The sequence below is a fragment of the Cricetulus griseus genome, chromosome 4 (genome assembly GCF_003668045.3).
Source record: "Cricetulus griseus strain 17A/GY chromosome 4, alternate assembly CriGri-PICRH-1.0, whole genome shotgun sequence".
Lineage (NCBI taxonomy): Eukaryota > Metazoa > Chordata > Mammalia > Rodentia > Cricetidae > Cricetulus > Cricetulus griseus.
In genome coordinates this window covers 70,735,288-70,761,422 of record NC_048597.1, presented here as the reverse complement: position 1 = coordinate 70,761,422, position 26,135 = coordinate 70,735,288, and the positions used below count along the sequence as shown (strand labels likewise).

General features: G+C 46.6%; 2 protein-coding genes across 2 annotated transcripts in view; both read left to right on the top strand.

The window, feature by feature from the left end:
- The first annotated feature begins 6,322 nt into the window (after positions 1-6,322).
- Rtl10 (retrotransposon Gag like 10) lies at positions 6,323-10,297 on the top strand. Its single transcript, XM_035444717.1, is given in 11 exon segments — positions 6,323-6,356; positions 6,466-6,561; positions 8,372-8,667; positions 8,670-8,777; positions 8,780-8,852; positions 8,854-8,885; positions 8,888-8,914; positions 8,917-9,089; positions 9,091-9,160; positions 9,163-9,237; positions 9,240-10,297. Coding segments are annotated over 9 exon segments (1,002 nt in total). The 5' UTR covers positions 6,323-6,356; positions 6,466-6,561; positions 8,372-8,381; the 3' UTR covers positions 9,398-10,297.
- Gnb1l (G protein subunit beta 1 like) overlaps positions 6,480-26,135 on the top strand; it is a 68,087-nt gene continuing 48,431 nt past the window's right edge. Inside the window, exon 1 of the mRNA XM_027413115.2 lies at positions 6,480-6,561. The gene's annotated coding sequence lies outside the window, so the exon portion shown is untranslated. The remainder of the gene's footprint in view (positions 6,562-26,135) is intronic.

Sequence of the window (26,135 nt, the reverse complement as noted above, 5' to 3'; positions counted from 1 at the left end):
TAAATTCTTTTAAAAATATGAACATATTGAAGATAGCAACACATAAAAGGAATTTATTATGGCCAAATAGGATGTGTCCCAGGAATGCAAGATGTTTTCTTTTGAACATTCTATCTGTATACTTTAGTACATTAACCAAATGTACTACATTATTAGAGAACGTGCATTTGACTAAGTTTATACATTTTTTGGAAAACCACTCAGAAAAAAAAATTCAGTTAAGAGCATGGACTGCTCTCCCTGAGGACCCAGGTTCTGTTCCCAACACCCACTTGGTGACTCACAAAGGTCTGTAACTCTAGTTCCAGGGAATCCCATCCTCTCTTCTGGCCTCTGAGCACCAGGTATACATGTGGTACACAGACATACATTCAAGGCAAAACGTCTAGCTTATAAAATAAAATTTGAAGAATAAAGGTTTAAAAATAAACAAACAAAACTTCAAACAAGCAAAACAGTGGGATGAGTGACAGCAACTGATGTCATACTTAGTGGTGAAAAAAAAAACACCATTTCCTTTTAAGATTCGGAACAAGTCAAAGGTGCCCACTGCTACTACTTTCCTTGCGTCGCTGAAATTTCTAAGCATTTCCATGGGCAATAGTAATAATAATAACAATTTATGGTGTGGTATGCACAGTATAGGATGATTGTGATTTTAAAGAGAATGCCCCCCCAGGGGGTGGTCCTGTTAGAAGGCGTGGCCTTGTTGGAGTTGGTGTGGTCTTGTTGGAGGAAGTGTCTCACAGTGGAGGTGGGCTTTGAGGTATCGTCTATGCTCAGGCCACACCCGGTGTCTCAGTTCACTTCGGCTTGTGTGCTGATCAAGATATAGGACTCTCAGCTTCAGCATCATGTCTGCCTGCATGCCACCGAGTCCTACCATGATGATAGTGGACTGAACCTCAGAAACTGTAAGCCCCCCATTAAATGTTTTCCTTTATGAGAGTTGCTGTGGTTATGGTGTCTCTTCACAGCAATTGAAACTCTAAGACAATGATATACAGATGTCTTCTGTGTCTGTGGATTCTGATTCAACTCATTCAAACAGCTGTGACAGAAAATATTCAGTGAGGGGGTGAAATATGTACACCACACACACACACACACACACCACATAATAATAAATATTTAAAATAATTTTTAGATACACTCTTGCTATAAAGATCAGACTGGCCTCAAACTCATGATCCTCCTGCCTCACCTTCCTGAGTTGTGAGATTACAAGGCTCTGCTACTATGCTTAGTTCTGCTGAAAAGGGTTAAAGTAGACAAAAAATAAAAAATAAAGGAAAAGACACACTTTGTTCACAGATTGGAAAACTTAATATTTGTGATGGGTCTCATTCATATTGGGCATGTGGGTTAGTGCTGAGCTACAATCTTAGCCCAACATTTTATTTTATTGGGGGGAGTGGTGGGACAGGGAACTTGCTCTGTAGACCAGGCTGGTACTTAACTCCCAGAGATCCTCCTGCCTCTGACCTCTGGAATTTGGGACTAAAGGCTTGCATTACCACACCTGGAACCCCAGCCCAACATTTTTCTTAAGGATTTTATTTATTATGTATATAACATTCTGCTTCCTTGTGTATCTGCACACCAGAAGAGGGCACCAGATTTCATACTGGATGGTTGTGAGCCACCATTTGGTTGCTGGGAATTGAACTCAGGAGCTCTAGAAGAGCAGTCAGTGCTCTGAGCCATCTCTCCAGCCCCCCAGCCCAACATTTTAAAACATCAATACACCCTAAGTGATTTAAAGACTTAAGCAATTACTATTAATATTCCAGTGGTGTTTTGGAAAAGTAGAAAAACCTACCCTAAACAGAGCATGCCTGTAATCCCAGAGCTTGTGAGAGAAGCTGAGAGAGCAGGATTTCAAATACTGTGTGTTATGAAGGATAGGTTGATATGCAGATGCCCTAGATGTAGTCTTCTATGTCTGTGGATTCTGCTTCAACACATTAGCCAGCTGTGATGGAAAATATTCAGCGAGGGGGTGAGATCGCTCACCTGCCAGTCAAGGCTGCAGAATGAAACTGCCTCAGTAGGAAAGAAGAGAGTAAGAGGGGGAAGGAGGGAGGAAGGGAGAGAAAGAAACCCTAAAACTCAGAAAGAGTCTCAAGGAACCCTTAGGAGCCCCCGCCCAACTCCCTCTCCAGCAAACTTGAAGGCCTCAAACTTCCTGATTTCAAACTTAACTACAAAGCTACAGTAATCAGTACAGTGTGGCACTGACATTAAATCAGACATAGCTGTACAGTGGTGACACACGCCTTTGACCCCAGCACTCAGGAGGCAGAGGCAGGCGGATCTCTGTGAGGTAGAGACCAGCCTGGTCTAAAAAGCTATGCAGAGAAACCCTGTCTGGAAAAAAACAAAAAACAAAACAAACAAACAACAACAAAAAAAACAAAACAAAAAACCAAAAACAGACATATAGACCAATGGAAAATAACAGAAAGCCCAATAGATAAGAAACATAGCTGGGTGATGGCACACACCTTTAATCCCAACGGAGGCAGATGGGTCTCTGTGAATTCAAGGCCAGTTTGGTCTACAGACCAAGTTCCAGGACAGCCATGGCTACACAGTGAAACCCTGTCTCAATAAACCAAAAAAAGAAAAAAAGAAATGAAACACACTCATATATATTTATGATGATTAGTGTGCATGTGATGTTTGTATGCACGCAGTATTAAGTGACTTTTAAAATATTTTTTATGAGTCTGACTGTTTTGTCTGAATATGTGTATAACACGTGTATGCATTGCCTTCGGAGGCCAGAGGAAGGAAGGTGTTGAATCCCCTGGAACTAGAGTTGCAGCCAGCTGTGAGCTGCCATCTCTCCAGCCCCACTAAATGACTGCTGTTGTTTCTTGTTTGTTTATTTTTGTTGTTTTTTAACATTGGAAGAGTTCATTTATTGAAGACACGTGGGAGAGCATAGTCAGAGGCAGGGATATCTGGAAGGGTCCAGAGTGGACATGACGGGGTTGAGCTGGGCCATGTGAGGAGAGGTAAGAGGAAAAGAGAGAGGAGAGAGGGAATCAGGTGCAGCAGCCAGGAGGCTGGCCAAAGGTCCAATGTACCAAACAACTTTTGACAAAAGTGCCAAGACAGAGAAAGGACAATGCCTTTAATAAATAGTTCTGGGAAACTTGAGTGTCCACATACCAAGCTGAGAGCATAACTACTTGTTGGCAGTTTGTGGAGGAATTGGAACTCTTTTTTGTTTGTTTGTTTTGGTTTTTCGAGACAGGGTTTCTCTGTGTAGCTTTGGAGCCTATCCTGGCACTTGCTCTGGAGATCAGGCTGGCCTCGAACTCACAGAGATCCGCCTGCCCCTGCCTCCCGAGTGCTGGAATTAAAGGCGTGCACCACCAACGCACGGCAGGAATTGGAACTCTTATGCATGACTGATGGCAACAGGAAATGATGTGACTATCTTGGAACACTGGCAGTTTATCACCAAACAAAACACAATTACTGTAAGACTTAGCAATTCTAATCTTTTTTAGTGGATATCTAAAGAATTAAAATCAGGCTGGAGAGATGGCTCAGTGGTTTAGAACACTTGCTGCTCTCCCAGAAACCCTGGTTCAGTTCCCAGCACCCACATGGCAGCTCACAACCATCTGTAAATTCAATTCCAGGGAATCCAACATCTTCTTTTGGCCTCTGAGGGCACCAGACATGCACATGATGCAGACATAAATGAACAAAAAACGTTCATAACACGTACATTTTTAAAAATTAAAACCAGGGATCTTTTACAGAGTGTCCTGGCTAGTTTTATGTCAATTTGACACAAACTAGAGCTTTGTCTGAAAAGAGGGAACCAACTGAGAAAATGCCTCCATAAGATCCAGTTGTAGGGTATGTCCTTAATTATTGATCAATGGGGGAGGGCGAAGCCCATGGTGGGTGGGGCCACCTCTGGGCTGGTAGTCCTGGGTTCTATAAGAAAGCAATCCGAGGAAGCCATGGGAAGCAAGCAGCACCCTTCCGTGGCCTCTGCATCAGCTTCTGCCCTGTTTGAGTTCCTGTCCTGACTTTCTTTAATGATGTACATTGCTGTAGAAGTGTAAACCAAATAAACCCGTTCCTCCCCAACTTGCCTTTTGGTCATAGTGTTTCATCACAACAATGGAAACCCTGACTAGGACACAGTGATTCCACAGCACTATTTCCCACAGTGGCCAAAGGTGCAAACAGTTCAGTGTTATGAGGGATGAAAGGTAAACAAAATGTGGTCACTCGAAGAAGGGGGTCAGTCACTTTATTTTGGGGTATTTTTGAAATAGGGTCTGACTATGTAGACCAGGCTGGCCTGGAGCTCACAGAGATCCACCTGCCTCTGCCTTCTGAGTCCTGAAATTAAAGACTGGCTAGTTTTAAAATGTTTTCATTTATTTTTATATGTAAGAGTGCTTTTGCCTGCATGTATATAAGTAAGCCATGTATGTGCCCGGTGCCAAAGAAACTAGAAAAGATCATCAGATACCCCGGAACTGTAGTTACAGATAGCTTGTGAGCCACAGTGTGGGTGCTGGTAAACAAACTGAGGTCCTATACAAGAGCAGTCAGTGATCTTAACATCTGAGCCATCTTTCCAGTCTCTCAGTCAACACTTAAAAGGAAGGCAACTTAAACACACGCTATCGCATAGATGAATCTTGAAATCATACTAAATGAAATACATTCACAAATGGACAAACACTGTGTGAGCACCAGGTATGTGGGCACACAGTCAAATTTAGACTCAAAATGGTGGGTGCTCAGTGTTTGGAGATGAGGGCTCAGTGTTCAATGGAGAACTTCTGGTGTGATGAAATGGCTCTGCAAATGGTGACGAAGGATGCACAGCCTTGTGAATATATTTATTAATACTACTACTACTACATTGCATACTTTACAATGGTTACTACGATAAATTTTGTCATGCACATTTGAGGTGATGCCCTAAAATAAAACTAAAAGGCAGTTTGGAAAAGGCCTACCTATGCAGGAGGGGCTTTGTTGTGTGGTCTTTCATACAAGCCTGCTGCTCACTCTCTGCTGATTAGTCCGGGAGTTGGCTCCAGCTGCTTGGGGCCTCCGGGTGATCGGAATTCACAGAAACAACCCCTCCCCTTAAGGGAGGAAGTTTAAATTATCAGGTCAATTAGGAAAGATACAACCGAAAAAAAAAAAAATCCAAGTTTCATTCACACTTCAAGGAGGTGTTTCCCGGTTGGGTGCCACTTTTATTATTTTTGGCCCAGGCTACTGAAAACCCCACAGACCCTTGGAAGGTACAATGTGATCTTTGATTCCCGTTTCAAGGATCAAAGCGAGTGAGTCTGGGTGTAAATGCAGATAACATTTCAGAGATCTTTCATGAAAAGAGTCACCAGAGCGGGGCAGTCAGGGAGCTGGTGTGTTATGCATATGCTTGCTTTCATTAAAGCAAAGCCTTCTGGTCCTTGTCCAAGGACTGGTCCTTGGACCATCTAAACACGGCGTCTGGGTTGTGGGATGACACCATGAGGACACGGAGGAGCTAGAGGGACAAACCCTCATATGCACGTGAAGGGCACATAGGCTCACCTCCTGGACTTTTATTAAAAAAAAAAAAAAAAAAAAAAAAAAAAAAAAAGCCTGGGTATGGACTGGGCTCCCCAGTGCCTGGCAGCACGCTGGGCTAGGACTGCCCTGTCCAAGAGGCACTGGCAGCCAGCCCTCACCGTCCTCTCTGGATCCTGATAGACACACCCACGCGAGACGAGGAAAGACACAAGCCTTGCTTGCTTGCTTGCTTGCCTGAAGCTACCTACTATGATTCCAAATGGAGGGATGTGCTGCCAGCTTGCCCTGCCTGCTGCGGCTGGCCTGGAGATAGGCAGACACTGGGCCTTCTCAGGCTCTGAGCATGGCAACGGAGGGTGACTGTCACTCGGGGAGACACACTCCCCAGGACTGCAGGCTCAGCAGCCACTCAGTACCCAACCCACGCTGGCCCACAGCGCTGTCCTCTTGATGACAGCAAGAACTGGGAAAGCAGCCAGCCTGTGCTCCTGCGGGACCCAAGGACCAGCCGGCGCCTGCGCACGCGGCCTCTCGGCATGGGAGCGAGCGCGCGCTCCCATCACCCCCCGCGCCGCGCCGCGCCGTAGCGCTGGCACCGTGGGGACGTCTGCAAGGCAGAAGGCTCGCGGCTCACGGCGCAGGCGCGGCGAGCCGAGCGTGCGCGCGCAGCCCCGCGGGAAGGCGAGCGTGGGGCGTCCGGGGTGGCAGTGCGCACGCCGGAGGGGGGCGTGGCTGACGAAATCGCAGGAACCGGCTGCCTCGGGTCGGATCTCGGCGGCAGGGTTAGTGGGGCTGGGTCAGTGTGGCGGCGCGAGGTGGGGCGGCGGGCTGAGGAATCACGCCCCTGCTCCCCTGATCTCGCTCAGGCTCTTCTCGCTCTTCACTTTGCAGGTGGCTGTGGGATCCTGGCCTCGGAAGCACGCCGCTCTGTCCGGTGTCCGTCAGCAGAGCCTCTGACCCTGGCGGCCTCGCTTTGCACATTCTCAGGTAGGAGGGCTTCATTGACCCGGAGCTTGTGAGCTGGTGTCCTGCTTCATGGTTGCTAGCGGGCAGGTGGGCGGTGCTGGTAGTCCGTCCTCCATTCATATTTTGGCTTTGGGCAAGTTCTGTTCCCGGGTCTCCTGGGTCTTGGAGCAAAGAACTCAGTCAGTGTGTCAGGTACCGCCAGCCTGCGGAGGAAGATACCCACGCGCCGCGGCCCTCCGTCTTCTAGTAGATTGCTGTCCCATCCAGGAAAAGGAGCTAAGTTACCTAGCGCCGGGTAGAGTTGATGGAGAGAAGAGAGAGAGTTCCACAGACTGATAGGCAAGGGCGGTGTGGGATGATCTTGAGGCTCAAAAAGTGAGTGACTGGCTCAGGGTCAGGAAGACCGAGGCTGAAGTAGGAATTGACTGTTCACCTCGGGGGTGGGGGCACCTCTTTCCTAGATTGCCAGAGGCACTCAGGCAGATAACATCTTAAGGTTTGTAGTTGGGGTGGGAGGTGTGGGTGGCACACTGGCTTCTGGGCATGTGACATGGTGTTTGTGGGCAGCCTGACACTAGCTTTGGGGCCTGGGGCCTGACTTGTGGGTACTGCCTTTTGAGAACTCACTGAGAGGCTGGATCTGGTTCATGATTATGGTGAGAATCCCAGGTCAGGGGCTGGGCTTTCAGGTGTGAGTCAGGGGTCTACCTGAGATGGTCAGAATGCTTGGTTGGTAGACTTAGGTGCTGGTGGTACTAGCAGCCAAGTGTTGCAAGCCACTTGGGAGGTGCTGGCACAAACATCAACTTTGCTGTACCTTTCTGGAGAAACTGACTCTGGGTCGGGGTAAACACATGGAAAACCAGATGTGAATATACTTGCTGGCCTTGGTGATCCTAAGAGAGAGAGAGCTCCAGGAGGGATAAAGCGGAGAGTTGAGAGGAGGTCTCAAGTGATATGCTTCTCTCTCTAGACAGACTGGAGTAGTGTGAGAGCCCAGAGGAGGGCTCCTTGTCCTGCTTCCTTGTGTGGCCTTGTGACCACAGCTTGGAATAAGGGTGGGTCCAACCATCAGAAGGAGCTCTGGCCAGGCGCTGGTGGTGACAGGAGGAGACCCCAAAGTGGAATTGCAGAAATTCACCTTTGGGGATTAGGGTGTCAGGTTATTGACTGGAATGAGGGTGAGAGAGGTGTGCTCAGGATTGGGTAGCTTTGCCTGCAGGTGGTCCCTGGAATCCTGAGAGCAGGAGGAAACAGACCAAGCCAGGCAACCTGCTCTGTCAGGTGTGCATGGTGCTGGATGGACAAAGATGTTTCGGCATGCACTGTTCTTAGTTTACAGTGTTCCTGCAGCCAGGAGCCCAATCATTCCACTCTGAAGGGTAGTCCATAGCCTGTGAAATGATTTGTGGTTACACTAGATAGACTCTACTGCCAGGTTCTGCTCCTCTGCTGTCATCTACTAATTGGTGTGTGGCTGCACACAAATCACTTTGCCACTCTTCCTTGGCAATAATAGCATCCAGCTTGTGGGTGGTCAGCATTCAGCACAAAAGGTACAAATAACAGTTGATACTGTCATTGCCCTAAACTTCCGTGAAGTTCTGGTCTAGCTCCTTTTAGGATTGGCAGCATCTGTTATTACACCTCGAAAGTCACAGGCAGCATTTGTCTGTTTCCTTTACCCTCCCAGGCCAGCTCATGGGTCCCTCCTTCCACTCAGAACAGCTAATCAGGTCCCTGAGGGTTTTCTGCCTGCTGCCTCCTCCTGTCAGCTCAGTGGTGATGGTTGGGCCTAGTCCCTGCTCTTCCCCACCTTGTTTTTGGACAGATTTCCTTGGATGATGGCCTGCATCCGATGGTCCCGGGACTCTTACCGACTCAGCTCCTCTGGCCCTCAGCATTTCTCTGGAATGGCAGTCTGCCACACCTTTCCAGCTGCTTCTTGGCCTGTTGTGTTGTGTCTGCCTCATCTGTCTGCACCAGGCCCCGAGTGGGCCCCTTCTCCCTCTACTCCTGGCACGCCTCATGGCAGGTGCCATTGGCAGAACCCTGGTAATCCTATACAGGTGGCAGCCAGTTTCGCCAGTGCACACCCTTGGCAGCAGATGGATGGTAGCTCACAGCATGACCCTTGGTGGATTTCTGGATTGAGAGGCCCTGCTGTGGGAACCCCATGTGTGTGTATACCACCATGAATCAGAATAGCACAGTTAATGATTCTTCTGGCAGTAAACCTACAAAAGAGGCCCTCCAGCTGGATGGATACCAGACCCCTGGCCCCTCGAGACAGACTTCCACTGGGTTCCTGGCTTCAACCTTTGATGACTTTCCATGGCTGCTAGACTGTTTTTGGCCCAGCTGGGAGATTATATGTCTTCCACTTTGAACACTATCAGGAAAATTCAACTGTTTGAGAGCCTCAGTTGACTGACAGGCCTAGCCTACCTTGAGCCTAGGTGGCCCCCTACCTCAATAGGGACCTGCCCTTGCCTGATGATTATGAACTCTTCTGCCAGGATCTCGAAGAAATTATTCAAGACCCAAACAAACAGTTTTGTTGAGTACCATGCCACTGTCTCCTGTCCTCTGCCTTCCACATCAAGCCAGTCTGAGGCCTGCTTTACCTGCTCCCTCCAACCCCTGCTTGGTCCAGGCCTAACTCTATATCCAGAAGTTTTTGGACTGAGCAGCAGCTGTCAAGGAGAGCTGCCCTGTGCCCCAAGAGCCTGTGACCCAGTCTGGTTCTGCATATAGCCCTGATTGCAGTGCTGTGAGGCCAGCTGCCTCCCATCCAAAGGATGCAGACCCCAAACTAGTCTCAGTACTTTCAAAATCTGTTAACTCCTATTCCTGACGCTAGAGTTGGCTCATCCGGGGAGCTGAGAACCTCAGGAAGCATAAGAGTTCTGAAACCTAAGGGACCAGGGAGTATCTCTGGGCACCAGACATCCCACAAGAGCCACTGTCTGTTATGTTCCCTAGTCCTCTCCCCTGCATTCTGAGCATGCTCTGATGTGCAGCAGTGCTCCTGGTGATGAAGGGCTGTGCACAGTGCCGGGACCCACAGCATGCAGACAGCACAGTGGTGTCTATAGGTGACTCCACTGACCCATGGCTGGGTAACTAGACAGAGACACATGTGAGCTTGCCCGGCTCCTGCCAGAATGTGGGCCTGTGTTGGGCTCCTAGGTGAGGTCCTACCCCGCACCTGGAAGTGCTGTTCCACCTGGCTGGTTCCTACAGGAAAGTTTCTGTAGATCAGCCCCCATCAGACTATAGCACTGTTGCTAGATGCTACCCCCACAAAGAACTATGATGGTGTTTCTGGGCCATTGCCCTGCTGTCTGACCTGTGATACTAGACTACAATGGAAAGAAGACTGCTTGAAGGAAGCCACTGCTCCTTTTTAAATAATTTGGTTTTTGGTTTTTGAGACAATGTTTCACTATGTAGCGTTGGCTGGCTTGGAACTTGATATGTACCACCCTGGCCTTGATCTCACAACAACCACCCCCCCACCCCACCCCCACCCCGCCTCTGCCTCTGACTTCTGGGTTTCAATCTTTTTTATTTTTATTTTTTAAATAGTGTATCTATGGAGTATAATATAATTGGGTACATAGATGTATAATTATCCAATCTGGTGATTGCTGTTTTCTTTTCCTAAATGTTAATCATTTCTTTGTATGGGATTGTATTTGCATTCCCCTCATGGTTCCTTATAAAATATGAAATGCATTATTGTCACTTGTAAGTGTACGTTTTGCTATGGAGTTATTTAACCTTCATGTCTCCTCCTAGTCTTTTCTGTCCTGTTACCATTATCTGCCTTCTGCTTCTGCCAGATCAACTCTGATAGCTTCCATGTACAGATACATGTGGCATTTGTCTGTCTGTGCCTGGGCTTATTTTACTTAATAGTGCCTTTGGTTCCATGTTGCTTGGATTTGTTTTTGTTTTGTTTTGTTTTTTGTTTTTTGTTTTGTTTTGTTTTGTTTTTATGGTTAAAGAAGAATACCCAATTGTATGTATATACTGCCTTTTAAAAACCCACTCATTTGATATTGCACACTTTGGTGGATTTCATTACTTATGAGCAATGCAGAAGCAGCCATATTCATCCTTCTGAGGGATAAGATGACATCTTGGCTGAGAACCATACTTCCTGTAGGCTTATTCGAAGCCCTGGCCAGCTGGGAGGTTTGAATGCAGAAGGGTAGGAGCCAAGCCTCTTGCTAGGCTCAACTCTACCCATTCCCCCTTTTTCATGGCAACATTCTCACTACACCTGGTTATGCTTACAAAAGCCACTCCCTGCTTTGCAAGTGTGAGCTCGAGTAGGCACACGCACACATGCATGCACACACAGAGTACTCTGCCTCATTGATGCTTCAACACTTAAAGCCATATTGATGGAAATGACTTGTATCTCCTGGCAGATTGAGCTTCCTTGTCATGGTTTTGGCATAGATACGTGTCCCTGAAAACATTGCTGGTCTCAATAAATGGGAGTTGACTTACTGCTGAACTATGGTGACTGCTAACAGTCCTTGTTTTGTGAACAGAAGTTCTATACCCAGTTTGTCAGCAGAACACAGCAAGTGTTACAGGTGTGCAGTGGTGGTTCCCAGTGGAGGCTGTGAAGGTGAGAGGGTCTGATAGAAGGGGTAGGGAGCTAGATGGGGCAGGGAGTGCCAGGTGTTGGGTGGCCTTGAGATCTGATTTCTGAGATGCTAGGTAAAGAGAAGAGCAGGTAGCAAAGGGAATGTGAGGCCTGGGATTGGAATGAGGAAAGACCAGTTTTGCACAAGGATGAGTTTCTAGGGAGAGCTGAGCATGCAAACTCCTTTGAGCCAGATTGATCTGTGATGGAGACAGCCTCCTCATACACAGCATGTGCCTACTTAGACAAGAGGAGGAACCTTCCTGGACACTTAACAGAACCATAGATGGGAGATACAGCTGGCTGCTTTAGGAGAGGCCATGAGCAGCAAACATCTGGTGAGACTTGGAGCAGGTTGTTACATTGTTTGGTACCTTGCTAAAAAGATGTTTTGGGTTCAGGTGGTTTATTTGTAAATTATTTCTAGGCACAGAGTCATATACACAAAACAGCTGGGAATGTTGCTAACAAATGATTATGCAGTAACCCTAGGCTTCTGTTGGGTTTGCCCAGCTGTTCTATGATTGTTCACCGCTGGAAAGGACTGTTCTCTTCAGTTGTCTGGGGCCGGGCCTGCCTGTGGCTCTGATGGTAGGACCTGGAGTGGCTCTTTGGGACAATGGTCTAGTTACTCACTGGCCCTTGCCCTCTTGCTGGCCCCTAACAAATCTACCTTCCCACCTCTGGTGGAACTGAAGTGAACCCTTCTGCTTGAAATCACCATCATTCCTGCTGACCCTACTCTTCCTGGAGCATCTCTTGAAGGCTGGGAATGGTTGCAGGCCTATTGCTCTCAGCAGAGTCTGAGACAATGGGAGACTTTGTAATGCTGCAACATTTGAAGCACTTCGATTTTGGAATAGAGAAACAACAGTGAAGCAAACCATTTTAGAACCATATAGGTCGACAATTTAGTACATTATTGGTGGTGTTTCAAATGCATGTCAGTAAAACTGCTTTGGTAACCAGTGGCTTTCTGGAAAGTAGTGGAGCAGCATGCTTATATCAGTTGTGCCAGCACACACTCCAGATGGATTAAATATGACATTTTTTAAGGTCACAAAAATACTTGTTAGCTTCCTATTGTAACAAGGGCTGAATAATCAGTTTGTGAGGAGGAGAGGTCTGGGGTAACAATTTTGCAGGTTTTAGTCCACTATTTGTTGGTAGCTTATCATGGTGGCACCATGTAGCAAAACCATTCACCTCATGTCTAGGATGAGAAAAAAATGAAAAGAAGGGGCAGAGGACCCAGTATCCCCTTCAAGGACACTTCTGTGACTTGAAACCTTCCATGGACTCCACCTAATGTTCTACTAGCTCCCTGCAGAGCATTTAAGATCCAAACTAGAGCAGTTCTACAGAAAAAGTAGTTCTACAAGTTTAAGTTTTACATGTCCCAAATTGCCAAGGGTATGGCAGATGGGCTCCATCTTGCTGTTGATGGGGATATAAAATGCTTAGGTTTCACCATGTTAACAGTTTTAGGTATGTATATGTCTGACCACTTGCCCACGTGCAGGATCTAAGAGTGGAGTTGAATTTAGTCACACCTTGTTTCTTCACCTGACCTCTGTTAGGTGTAAGTTTGTCCTCACTGGGTGTCCAGGATTGAATGAGGATGCCCACTGTGCCCTGACTGATGCCTAAGCCCCTGTGACTTTCTGTCATTACATTATGAACAGCAAAATTAGAAGCTTTAAAGATCCAGCAGTAGGGACAGAGCAAGTAGAGCTGTCATTCTTACAGCTTCTGTCAGCATCAGCTAGAACTTAAAAATCTCAGTGCCCTGAGTGGGCACCTCATCGCTGCCCATCCAATGTTTCTGGGAGTGGACTGGATATGCTCTGCTTACTGCTGTACTTCAGAAACACTTATCAGCCTGTCTCCCATCTGCACATACTCCTGCATAGTCAATGATGTGGGAGCCATGGGTCACCCCACCTACACTACTGTGGCCAAAGGAAGCCACAGCTGCACCTGAGCTACAAAGGTCCTCCTCATGTGGGGTGGTGTCTAAGACACTGTTCTATTGGTGTGAAGTGACACTATGACCAAGGCAACTCTTTTAGAAGATAACATTTAACTGGGGGCTTGATTACAGCTTCAGAGGTTTAGTCCATTTTTATTATGGTGGGGAGCATGGTGGCAGGCAGGCATGGCGCTGAAGCAGTAGCTAAAGAAGTAGTTGAGAGCTATATCCTGATGTAGAGAAAGAGACTCGGCTTGGCATGGGCTCTTGAAGCCTCAAAGCCCACCCCCAGTGACACACTTCCTCTAACAAGGCCACATCTCTTAATCCTTTTAATCCTTTCAAATAGTGCCACTCCCTAATGACTACACTAAATGGAGGTTTCTCTGTCCTGCCCCGTCCCACAGCCGCTTTTAAATAATCACTCAGAGGCTTAATATTAATTGCAAAATGCTTGGTTGAACAGCTCAGGCTTATTACTAACTAGCTCTTACCTTTCTTTCTTTCTTTCTTTCTTCCTTCCTTCCTTCCTTCCTTCCTTCCTTCCTTCCTTCCTTTCTTTCTTTCTTTCTCTCTTTTTTTCCGAGACAGGGTTTCTCTGTATTACTTTGGAGATTGTCCTGGAATTCGCTCTGTAGACCAGGTTGGCCTTAAACTCACAGAGATCCGCCTGCCTCTGCCTCCTGAGTGCTGGGATTAAAGGCATGCGCCACCAACTCCCGGCTAGCTCTTAATTTTTAAATGAACTCATTTCTGTTAATTTGTTTTGCCACATGTCTTATGGCTTTACCTGTGCTCTAACATATCTTGTTCCTCTGGTGGCTGGCTGGCACCTCCCCGACTCCACCCTTCTTTGTCCCTGTATTCAGTTTGGCTTTCCTGTCTAGCTTTATTCTGCCTTGCTATAGGCCAAAGCAGCTTCTTTATTAACCAGTGAGAGGAATACATATTCATAGCCTACAGGAAAATTATCCCACAGCACTAAGCATTCAAATATATGAGCCTATGGGGGGCCATTCTTATGCAGACTATCAAGGTGAATTACTTAGTATTGAGCTGGGTAAGCAGCCATTCACATCGGAGGCAGCCATTGTGGAGAAAGGGTGGGCCTATAATCCACAGTGTGTGTGTTCAAACCAGAAATGTGTCTCCTCATGTTTCTGGAGTGGAGAAATCCAAGGTCAAGTTGCAAGTAGAGTGGTTTTTCCTAAGGCTTCCCCTTGGTTTGTGGATGGCCATCTTCCCTATGTCCTTGCCCAATTAATCCTTCTGAATGTGTTTCCAAGTCCTAATCTACTGGGACACCAAGCATGTTGGATCAGGTCTACCCTAAAGATATTTTACCTAAACTACCTCTTTAAGTACCCTATCCAAATATAAGCATTTTCTGTTGAAAGACCCCTGGAGGCTTAGGCCCCCAGGATCTCAGCCCAGGACCACCCCAATCATCAGGCGGAAGCGAAAGCTTGATGCAAACAGCAAGAGGGTTTTTTTTTTTTTTTTATACAAACAGCATGAGGCTTTATTGTAGTTGTTTAACAAGCTAACTCCATGTTAGCTCAGGCCTTTCATCCATCCACCATGGCAGATGGCTAGAAAAGACTCTGCAAAGCCAAGGCATAGAGATCTTAAAGGGCAGTGTAAGGGGTCTAGGGGTATGCATAGGCTCAGGATTGGTGTGCCTCCAGGCTTGGAGGGCCTGCCCTGTGTTGATTGGTCAACTGGTTGTTATGGCCCATAGGCCCTCCCAGGGTGATTGCAATGCTCTGTGCGCTTGTCCGTAAAGCACACCCAGAGCCGTAAAGCATAGCACCACCAGCTAACTTCTGATTGGTTCCTTGTCATGAGGCAGGCATCTGACCTCCTAGTGACCAAGGCAAGGTCAGGCAAGCACGTATTAGACTGTCATGGCTGCCAAAATGGGGAGTGGTCCCTTCACTGTCACACAGTGGGGACTAGGACTTCAGCTGAAGAATTTGGGTACTTCAGCCTAAAGCAATACCTAAGATGGGTTTTATTTTCATTTTGTAGTTTTCAACAGTGCTGTGGACAGCCCTCTGTACTGTATGCAGGGCCCCTCAGGACCTTGGTCTTGGGGCCAGTGCTGAGGTGTGGAATTCCTAGTCTCTACGCTGAGTAGGCTGTTCCTAGTTGTTCTGCACATGGGCTTGTTTCATTTATTATTTAAGAAAATTTCCCTACATGAGGGTTCAAAGGCATTGTCCTGTTTTCCTAAAGTCTCATGTGTTGCCTTTGACATTAAGCCTGGAGTCTCCTTGTTAGTGTGACTGGGATAAAGGAGGTCTTCTGTCAAGGCTGTGATGGGCAGAGAATCTGACAACCATAATGGCTGTGTAATATGAGCAAGCAATAAAATTTTCATGTGTGAGGCCACTGAGAGGTAGGGGTGTGTGTGTGTGTGTGTGTGTGCTGTGTGTGCATGTGCCTGTACATGCCAGAGTGCAGCCTATTACATTATATCCTGACTGACAGGATCCTGTTTCCCCCTTTCCCATGTAGCATCCACTGGATCTGGCCTCAGCCACTGACCGTTCGCTTCCCTGGCTGCACCCTGGTCTGGTCTATCTTTAGTTAGCTGGTCTTATAAGGAGTCTTGATTTTATGGTAGAGAGAAGAGGAGACTGTAGTGGGCTCTTGCAGTACTTGTGTCTCTCATCCTGGGATCACTGTGTCTGTGGGCAGCATGCTTGAGCCTGCTCTCTAGGATGCCAGGAGCCCCGAGTTACCCCAGTGTTCTTGAACATGAACCACTGTGTGTATCCTCTGGAGAAGCACTGAGCCCTGGAGTGCCCTGTGGGTGGGTGAGCCCAGCAAGCTAAGAGCCATGGCATGTGGATGGCTCTTAGATACTTGTGTGTTTGTCAGGTTCATCTGCTGTACCAATGGCTGAGCTACCAGGTAGATGGAAAGAGACATCTGACTTCTCTCCCCATACTGTCCCTTGTGTCTGTCTTACAGTGCAGGGACCCAGATATTTGGCTCCAGTGTACAATGTCCCCACTACCATGGTTAACAAAACCTTCTCCAAGGGGACTTGGTTACTGGGCCCTAGAGCTGGTTCTAGCACAAAGTATGGTCACACTTCCTGTAAAGCAGCAAGACTTCCCATGTGTTTGGACACAGAAAGGCTGTGGCTTGGTGGTGGCTGGGTTTCCCACCTCTGTCCATAAATGCCTCAGAGCAGGTTTCCTTCCTGACACCTTTTAGGCTCCTCAGGCCACTCCTAAGCAGTGAGTAATAACCCTTGGGTGCAGCTTGAGGTGTTTGTTCTTGGAGAACCCCTATCTGCCCTGCAGCTCAATAATTCCATCAGTGACTGGAAGTCCTCTGTACTGCACATGCTCCAACCAAGAGATTTGTAAGCAGCAAGGGTGAAACCACCTCATGTACTTAGCTCCTGGGACCCACTCACACTACTCCACTAGCCTGGCCTTGCCACTGTGACCGTTGTTAGCTAGGAGGACTTAGCTGTCTGTGTACCTGACAGGGACTTAAAATGACACTGTGGGGAAAAAGAGAGAGCATTGGTGGGCTACTAAGAGGGCTGTGGTGATCTGTGCTTACTGCCTCGGTCTATCACATGGGCTTTATCTCCAGCAGGGTAGGCCTAATAGGAAGCTGGGGCTGTAGCTGGTCTCTGTCACCTTCGTCATTGGGGTCTCTTGAGATGGGGGTGTGGTGGGTGGGTGGGTGGGTGGGGGCTATGAGACCTGATGGGATGAGTGATTAGAAGGTACTGTTGGCCAGGAGGTGTAGAGGACTGGGCCTGGACACTGTCCTGATTGGACAGCATCACCTCAGAATTAGAGCAATACTTGCCGGGTATGAGGCTTCTGCTGTAGAACGAATAGCAACCCATTTCTCCTGGAGAGAAGTCAAGGCTCTGGTCCAGGCTGCAGGGGTAGCCATGCCTGCTTGGGGCTTTCAGGGATATGGTGTCAGCTCAGCATGGAGGACATCCTTGTGCAACCTCACAAAGCCAGTAAAGGGCTTCCCTGGGTCTCTGGCTGAGTGTCTGCTAAGACTGCAACCTGCCTGCCCTTCTCATGGAAGATGTTCCAGTGCAGCCTTGGGGTATCTTGCCCTCCAGGGGAAAGAGCAGTTGTCACACATCCACACACTGACAGTGGTCAGCCCTGGAGTAAGTGAGGTGAGACAGCAATTGGGGTGTTGCCCTCCAGGCCTTGAGGAAGGTGCCAATTCCCATGTTGGCACTGGGCAGCAGGCACCCACCTTTTTTGCTGTCTTCCTTATCTTCCTGCCATCCTCCTTGCCTCCCTGCTGCCCCAGAATGCTTCCTGGGTTCTGTATCTTTGAAGCTGCTGCCTCCCTGCCTGCCTGGGTACTTCCCAAGGCAGAAACTGACAGAGGATTCAATGAATCGAAGGTCGCCAGTTGGGGCGTTGACAGATGCCCAGCCATGATACCATTTCTGATTTAATAACCGAATGGGAGGCTGGCCCTTTGTAATAATTAGGGCTAATTACTGAGGAGGTGTTGACAGACGGGCTGAGAGGAAACAAACTACCTTTATCCCGTGGCTTAGAGTCAGATTACTGGCCCAGTGCTATCTGCCCCTCAGAAAGTAGACGCTTCAATCACTCAGCGAGGCTTCAAAGGGGAAAGGCCCTGACAATGCTTGGGATTTGGAGAGCAGCAATGAAGTGCGCCTTTGACTCTGAGTCGCCCAACGGAGCCCCATTCCAGGAATGGTTTCTTTGTGCAGCTTGAGTTACTTCGGCAGACCTGTTTCCCGCGTACTTGGGGCAGGGAGAGGCTGCACGGGCATGGGCAGGGATGTGGCTGGGGCAGGCCCAGCCTCCTGGGGTCTTTCCTGGGCTGGGCTGAGCTGCAGCATCTGATGTAGGTAGAGACAAGGTCTCTGGATGCCAGAGCTGGCAGCATATGAGCCCTGCCTGGGAATGCGTCCAGTTCTTTGTGGGACAGGGAGCACAACTTAGCTGCAACACACGGAAGCAGGCCTTGCCTCTATGCAAATGTTTTTGGTGTTATTTATGGCAGGATCATCCCTCAGAGGCCTTGAGGTCTCTTGCTAGGTTGCTCTGGAGGCAGCTCCCACCCATGTCTTGGGCTCAGAGCCAAGACCACAAACGTGATATATCTCAGTGACTGAGAAGGCATTGGAAGCTGGTTTCTGATGAACTGTATGGAATCCGTGGTGTGCTGGTCACCCTGCACCTCACAAATGCAGAGAGCCATGCTCAATTCTGGGTGTCTGGGTTTTAAGCTGAAGCATTGAACAACGTGTCAGTTGTCTAGCTGGACAGTTGCAGGACAGCTCCATGGAGGAGAGCTTATAGAACTGGCTATGGGAGCCAGGATACTGGCCAACGCTGCAGCAGGGGTCAGTTCTGAGTTTCTGGGCTTTCATGCCACTGATTTCTCCCATCCGAGAGGCCTCTGCTCAGACCCGAACTGCTCAGGGTGTGCCTTCTCTATTCTAGGAGGATCCTGGGAGATCCTGGGCAAGCAGGAGGTGGGAGGAAGCCCACTTGCACCTTCATGTGCATCTCCTGTGTGTCTGCTTATGGTCTTGGCTGTGTTCCTTCAGGCCTACCCCATTGGTAGATGCTGGCTTCTGAGTCTTTCCCCTCTGTGACAGGTGCCCTGGGCTGAAGGGGAAAAGCTAACCTTTCTTTCCCGGCATGCTGCTTTGTATCCAAAGAAAGTGTCTTGTGGGGCTAAGAGATGGCTTGGGGTTTAAGAGCACTGGCTCTTGAAGACCTGCATGGTTCTGGTTCCAGGGGTTCTAATGCCCTCTTTTGGCCTCCATGGGCACTGCTCACATGCGGTGCACATACATACATACATACATGGAGGCAAACATCCATACACATAAACTACAACAACCAGCCAGGTGTGATGGCACACATCTTTAATCCAGCACCTGGGAGGCAAAAGTAGGAGGATCTCTGTGACTTGGAACCCAGCCTGGTCTACATAGTGAGTTCTAAGACAGCCAGGACTACATAGAAAGACCTTGTCTTAAAAGCAACAACAATGTTGTTTTTAGCCAGAAACGTCTATACAGTGGCAGATTAAATACCATTAACCAAAGTACAAGAAAATGACCCCACATGTATTACATGGTATGTTTTATTTGAATACCATGAGATCTTAAGTTGGGCACACTGAGGACTGAAATCTCGGCTGAATGCAGACTCCTGAATTGAACCTAATGTCCTTTTCTGTCCTGGGACCTCTCATTGCATTTCCTCTCTTGTCTCCTTAGTCCACTGACTCTGACGGTCTCCTCTACTTATTGTTGCTAACCTTGGCAGTTATGAGGCACCGAATCTGGTGCTTGGATAATGGCACTTGCTTGCCTCATGATCACACCGAGGCCGTGGCTTAGGGAGGAAGAATACAAAGATAAAGTATATATTTTCACATAAAATCATCAGCGTGTGTCATCCTGTGACTCCTCACTGCCGGTGTTGACCTTGGTTGGCTGGCAGAGGTGGCATTCCTCCGTCTTCTCTGCTGCAGTCGCTCTTTTCATCCTGCCCTTTGAGGAAGGGAGGGAGTCACTGCATAGCAAAAGCGCAGAGCAGAGCGTGGGAGTGAAGCCCCTACATCAGGGACTCTGCTCTCGGGAGATCTCTACAGCTCTTTGTTTACCGAGTTCTCTGTCTTCCTCTTCCTCCACCCCCAGGGTCTGGCAGTGTACCCCAGACTGAAATTTGCAATCCTCCTGCCTCAGTCACTCAAATGCTGGGATTTCGAATGTGTACCTCTATGCTTGGTTTCCATCAAATCTGTACCTCAGCATAGTTTCAGATATACTTTAGTAGAATACAGTGTCATAACGAGGCTTAACGTGACTACAGCAGCACCAGGCTGCAGAAAGCTCCTTCCCTCAACAGCTTGTGATGGTGAGGCCCTTCGTCTCCTCTGACCCTAGTAGCCACCAACTAGTCTCCTCTCCCTAGGTCTGCTTTTGCCTTTTTCAAGAATGTGGTATAAGCAGAATCGTACATCATGCGTCCTTTTACTTACAGTAATTTTCTGGAAATCCACACTACTGGATTTGTCAATAGCCTGTTCCTTGTTGTAGCCCATTTGCCTGAGGAGGGTCATTTGGGTTGTTTTCTGTGTGGAGAAATTATGAATGAAACTAAACATCCATGTGTAGCCTTTTGTTTGCAGTTAAGTTTTCACCTCTCTTAAGACTCTAGAAATGGAACCTCTGGGTAATACTTGATGTGCATGTTTAACTTTGAAGAAATTGCTGCTTTTCAGAGTGTTCACACAGTATACCTTCTCACCAGCAGCAGAGTCCTGCTGTGCCACATTCTTGACAGCACTTGGTTTTGTCTGTTTTCTTTTCTTACTTTTAGACACTCAATAGATACTTATTGGTCTTGATTTTTGTTTCATTTGCATCCCCCTGATGGCTATGGGTGAGCAACTTTTTCTGCTTACTTACCATTTGTGCATCTTAGATGGTGTTTTTTGGTTTGTTTGTTTTTTGTTTTTATGAGACAGGGTTTCTTTGTAGCCCTGGCTGTCCTGGAACTCACTCTGTAGACCAGGCTGGCCTTGAACTTGGAGATCACCTGCCTCTGACTCCTGAGTGCTAGGATTAAAGATGTGCACCACTATCCAGCTTGTAGTTTATTTTTTAAATTATTTATTATTATTATTTTATTTTTGTGTGTATGAGTGTTTTGCTCACATGTATCTATGTGCGCCATATGTATACCTGATACCTGCAGAAATCAGAAGAAGGTACTGGACCCCTTAGAGCTGGAATTACAGGTGGTTGTGAGCTACTCTGTGGTGCTGGGAACTGAATCCAGGTCCTTTGTAAGAGCAACAAGTGCTTTTAATCACTGAGCATCTCTTTGGCCCTTTTAATGGATTTTTAATTGATTTTTAATTTTGTTTTAGTTTTAGAAAAATAAAGCATTTATATACAATAAACTGCTCACATTTAAGTAACAGCTTGATACTTTTCAACACCTGGGATAATATGCCACACTGTCTTCAGCACAATAGGTACATTGTCCTGGAAGTTTCCTCCTGTCCCTTTGTATGCACCCCTCCCCCTTCTCTACACTTCCCTTCCCTAGGTTCCCAGTAGGTCAGTTAGCATTTCCTAGAATTTTATATAAATAGACTCGGCGTATTTACTCTTTCTGATTCTTCTGAGATTCATTCACGTTGACTTGTGTGTCAGCGCTTCCTACCTTTTACAGTACAGTGTGCATATGTTCCATTGTGTGGATATATGGCTGTTTGTTCAGCTGTTGATGGATGTTTGGGTTGTTTCCAGTTTGGGACTGTTTTTAAAGAAATGACCAAACTGTATTTCAAAGTGGTTGTACCACTGTATAATCCTATTATGGAGCGTGGCTGTTTGTGCTGCTTCACGTATTTTCCAGGAACTGGTGACAGCTTCTTCCATTTTAGCCATTCTGCTAAGTACACAGTGACATTTTATTATAGTGGTGTTTTGTGCTTCTTTAATGACCAAATGACCAAAAATACTACGTTTTCATGCTTTTATTTGCCAATCACTTGTTTTACGGTGAAATGTTTGTTTAAATGTTTTTACTATTTTTAATTTTGTTTAAATATGTTTTTTTGTTATTGTCTTATTGGGAAAAACTAAAATCCATTTTGCTATTGTTTTTACTATATTGTTTTTGTTATATTTTTTCCACAGGGGCTCTCGATGTAGTACAGGCTAGGCTAAAACTCAGGATCAGCCCCCAGAGTGTTGGGATTACAGCTGTGTGCCACCCTGCCAACTAATAACAACTCTTTTTGGTTTGTGCTGGTAATCAAACTCCGGGGGGCTCCTTGTGGGCTCTTGCATGGTAGGCAAGTGCTGTACCACCAAGCTGCAGCGTCAACATTGAATTTTGTTTTTGAAACAGGGTTTCATTTTGTGTCCTAGGCTGGCTTATCACTCATTGCCGTTCATTCTGACCTTGAGCTCTGACCCCTCCCTCTGTATCAGCCTCCTCAGTGTTAGGAGTACTGACATGTGGCACCATGGCTGGGACATGCTTAAAACTGTAAAAAACATTTTATTTATTTACTAATTATTTAGTGTGTGTGTGTGTGTGTGTGTGTGTATTTTCACACACATACTACCATTGTGTATGCTAGCCCAACATTTTTTTTTAATATACAGCATACAATTTCTACTTTTCCACCTCAGGATCAATCCGTCCTACCATTGAACTACATCATATCTCAACATGCGGATTGCTTATCAGATATACCAATACATGATTTGCAGGTATTTTCCCCAGATGATTATCTTTTTATTTCCTTATGGTATTTTTTAAAAAAAAATTTTCATAACTTGGGCTGGAGAGATGGCTCAGTGACTAAGAGCTATTGTTGCTTTTCCAGAGGACCTGAGTTCTCTTCCCAGCACCTTCTCAGGAGGCTCACAACTGCTGGTGAGGCCAGCTCCAGGGGAAAACTCGTGCAAGAGCACAAACACACACACGCATACACACACAAATACTTAAAAATTCCATGTAACTATCAGGGTAATTTATTTTTATTTGTGTGTGTGTGTGTGTGTGTGTGTGTGTGTGTGTGTGTGTGTGTGTGTGTGTCACAGGCGTCCCAAGTCCCTGTGGAGACTAGAAGAGGGTGGTAGATTCTGCCGAGCTGGGGTTACAGGTGGTTGTGAAAGATACAGGCAGTTTAGAGCTGCCTATTACAGGTGCTGGGAACCAAAATTGGATCCTCTGGAAGAACAGTGAGCTCTGTTTAAGTGCCAGACCATTTGTCCTGCCGACTTAGTATTTTTTGTTTGTTTGTTGTTGTTATTGTTGTTTCTGAGACAGGGTCTCACTGTGTAGTCCTGGCTGTCCTGGAATTCTGTAGACCAGTCTGGCCAGAGATCCATTCACCTCTGCCTCCCGAGTGCTGGGATTAAAGTCATGTGCTGCCACCACTGCCCCTCAGTGTATATGCTTTTGTAATGGTGAGTTATTTGCTATTTTTTTCCAGGATTTTTTTTTGTTGTTGTTGTTTTGTTTTTGTTTTATGAGATAGGGTCTGACTAGATAGCTTTGGCTGGCCTGGGCTGTTTTATGGAGACCAAGCTGGTCTTGAACTCAGATAGATTCACCTGCCTTTGCCTCCTGAGTGCTGAAATAAAAGACATATGCTACCACACCTGGCTTTTTTTTTTTTTTTTTTTTTTTTTCAGGGCCTTTAGATCTTATCTTCATGAGGGATATTGGTTTGTGTATTGGGGAAATATCTCTCACCTCATAAGGTTAAGAACTGCTATTGTTGTTGTTGTTGTTGTTGTTATCATCTTGGTTTTCTGGAAGACACTGTATAGAACTAGTTTCATGTCTTATGTTTGGGAAGATGTATCAGATGATCACAGTGGGCTGGATTGCTGTTTGTGTTTTGTTTTTGCAAGGATTTGAGCAGAACATGTAGCGTGTGAGTTAGCAGTGAGAGTGTTTGCCTCGATTTTGTGGCAGGTTCTGGGTCCTACCCTCAGTGCTGCCAAACAAAACAAAGCTCACAGTGCAGTTGCTGCCTTCGGCTGGTGCAGCACTTATGTAGCCCTCATCTAAGCTGCTTTTTACAGATTAGATTCTTTGGTTTATAGTATCTCCACTTCTCAGTGTTTGGTTTCTGAATGATAACCCTTTTGGTTAGTGTTTAATTTATTCCTTCTCTCTTATTTTATTTACTTATTTACTGTTTTTTTTTGAGACAGGGTTTCTCTGTGTAACTATCCTGGCTGTCCTGGAGCTCTCTCTGTAGACCAGGCTGGCCTTGAATTTACAGCGAACCACCTGCCTCTGCCTCCTGAGAGCTGGGATTAAAGGCTACTTCTCTCTTTTTAACGTTGTTGATCAGGAGGAATCTGCCCATTTTATTTGCCTTTTTAAGTTGCCATATCCAGTTCTATTGATCTTATCGACTTGTGCTATTCTTTATTTCACTTATTTTCTCTCTAATACTACTCTTTAATCTCTACTTCTTACCCCCTGGTTGTTTTGATTTTATGCAATGGCTATTTCTGGTTTTCTAAAGTGAAAGCTAAGTTACTGATTTGGAATTTGAAGACTGTGGCTGGCTCCTTCTCCCAGGTCTCTCTGAGGCAGGTCTTACTATGTAGCTCTGGGTAGCTTGGAATGTACTTTGTAGTTCAGGCTGGACTCCCAGTTTATATGCTCTTCCTGCTACCTCAGCCTCCCATGTACTGAGAGTATAGGTTTGTATGTTTACAATGCCTGGCTTGGAGACTGTTCTTATATTCTTAAATGTTTCATTGCACTTACCCACTGTGAGTATGTTTAGGCCTGTGCGTGTCATGGTTCACATGTGGAAGTCAGTTCAGCCTGTGGTGGTTAGATCTCTCCTTTTACTGTATGGGTCCCAGGAATGGGATTCAAGTCATCAGCTTTTGGTGGCAAGTATCCTTAACTGCAGAGCCATTGTCTGTCCCCTTTCTTCTTTTTCTAGTGTTGTCCTTTAATGCTCTAAATGTCCTTGTAGAAGAGAGATGTTGGCCACATGGAGTTGCCTTTAACTCACTGTCCCTACACACACAAAGGAGACATAGACTGGAGTGACTGGCAGTGTGCTGTAGAAAGAGTGGAAGCAACAGGATCCCTGCAGGACATAAAACCAAAGCCAACCTTATACTTTCGAGGAGCTCTCAGAGTCCCTGTTGTCTCTGTAGACAGACTTCCATAGCTCTCACAGAGCCTGAGGTAGAGAGTTGTCTGGAGTTCATAGAGCTGTCTGTCATGCCATAGAGTAAGAGTTCACGTTTTTTTTATGTCCTCCATACACTATGACCTAAGTATCTTTGGCTTTGGGCACAGGTAGTCTAAATCTGCCTCTAAGTTCATCTCCCCCCAGAGACCAGCAGATGCTGTGTGTCTCTCTTCTTGAGGATCTACAACCATTCCATCACACTCATGATCATCTGTAGTACTACAGCCCCAGGTTCTGAACATACGGAAGTGTCAAGACTCTGGCTTCTAAACCGATGTGGTACCCCATGCCACAGAGAGCAGAGTGGAAACTGATATATAACCACAAGCCTGAAATACCTGTGAACACTTGTGCATGACTTGATAGCCGGTCAGGTGGCAGACTCACTCTGCCTCTGTGAGCCAGCTGACCAACCCACAGTGCCCCCAAGTACACAAACCTAGTCTGACAGCCCCACCCACTGGAGAGCCTGCTACATAGCCACTAGTCCGTGGCTCAACAATCTGCCAGGCAACAGCTTTATTCCTAGCAAAGCCATACCACACAACTGCATCAATGACACCCACAGGTTAAGTCACTGACACAACCAAGTATATTACCAATGAGCACCACAGTTAAAGAAACTACACTACTGTGTCCACTTGGAATCTAAGCTAGCCATATGCCAACTGATAGGTAGCTCCCATTGACCAGAAAAAGTGTCTCTTGGGGAAAGGATCTCTCAGTGAAGTTGAAATAAGCAGCTTCTCTACTTGCTTCTTATGTAAAGTCACAGGTTGAAAGTGAAGGAATAGGAAAAAATACTTAATGCCAATAGAAAACCCTGTAAGAAAATGAAGATTAAGCCAGGCAGTGGTGGTGGCGGCAGCGCATCTCGCGCCTTTGATCCCAGCGCTTGGGAGGCAGAGGCAGGTGGATCTCTGAGTTTGAGACAAGCCTGGTCTACAGAGTGAGTTCCTGGACAGGCTCCAAAGCTACACAGAGAAACCCTGTCTTGAAAAACTAAGAAAGTTTTTTTAAAAAAGAAAGAAAATGAAGATTGTTATATAATGATAAAAAGTTTCACTTCATCTGTTGATAATGCAGTTTTCCAGTGCAGCATCACCCAAATACATAAAGCAGATGTTACTGTGTCTAAAGGGAGAGATAGGATCTCACACAGTGACAGCTGAGTTGTCAGTATCCCAGGAGACA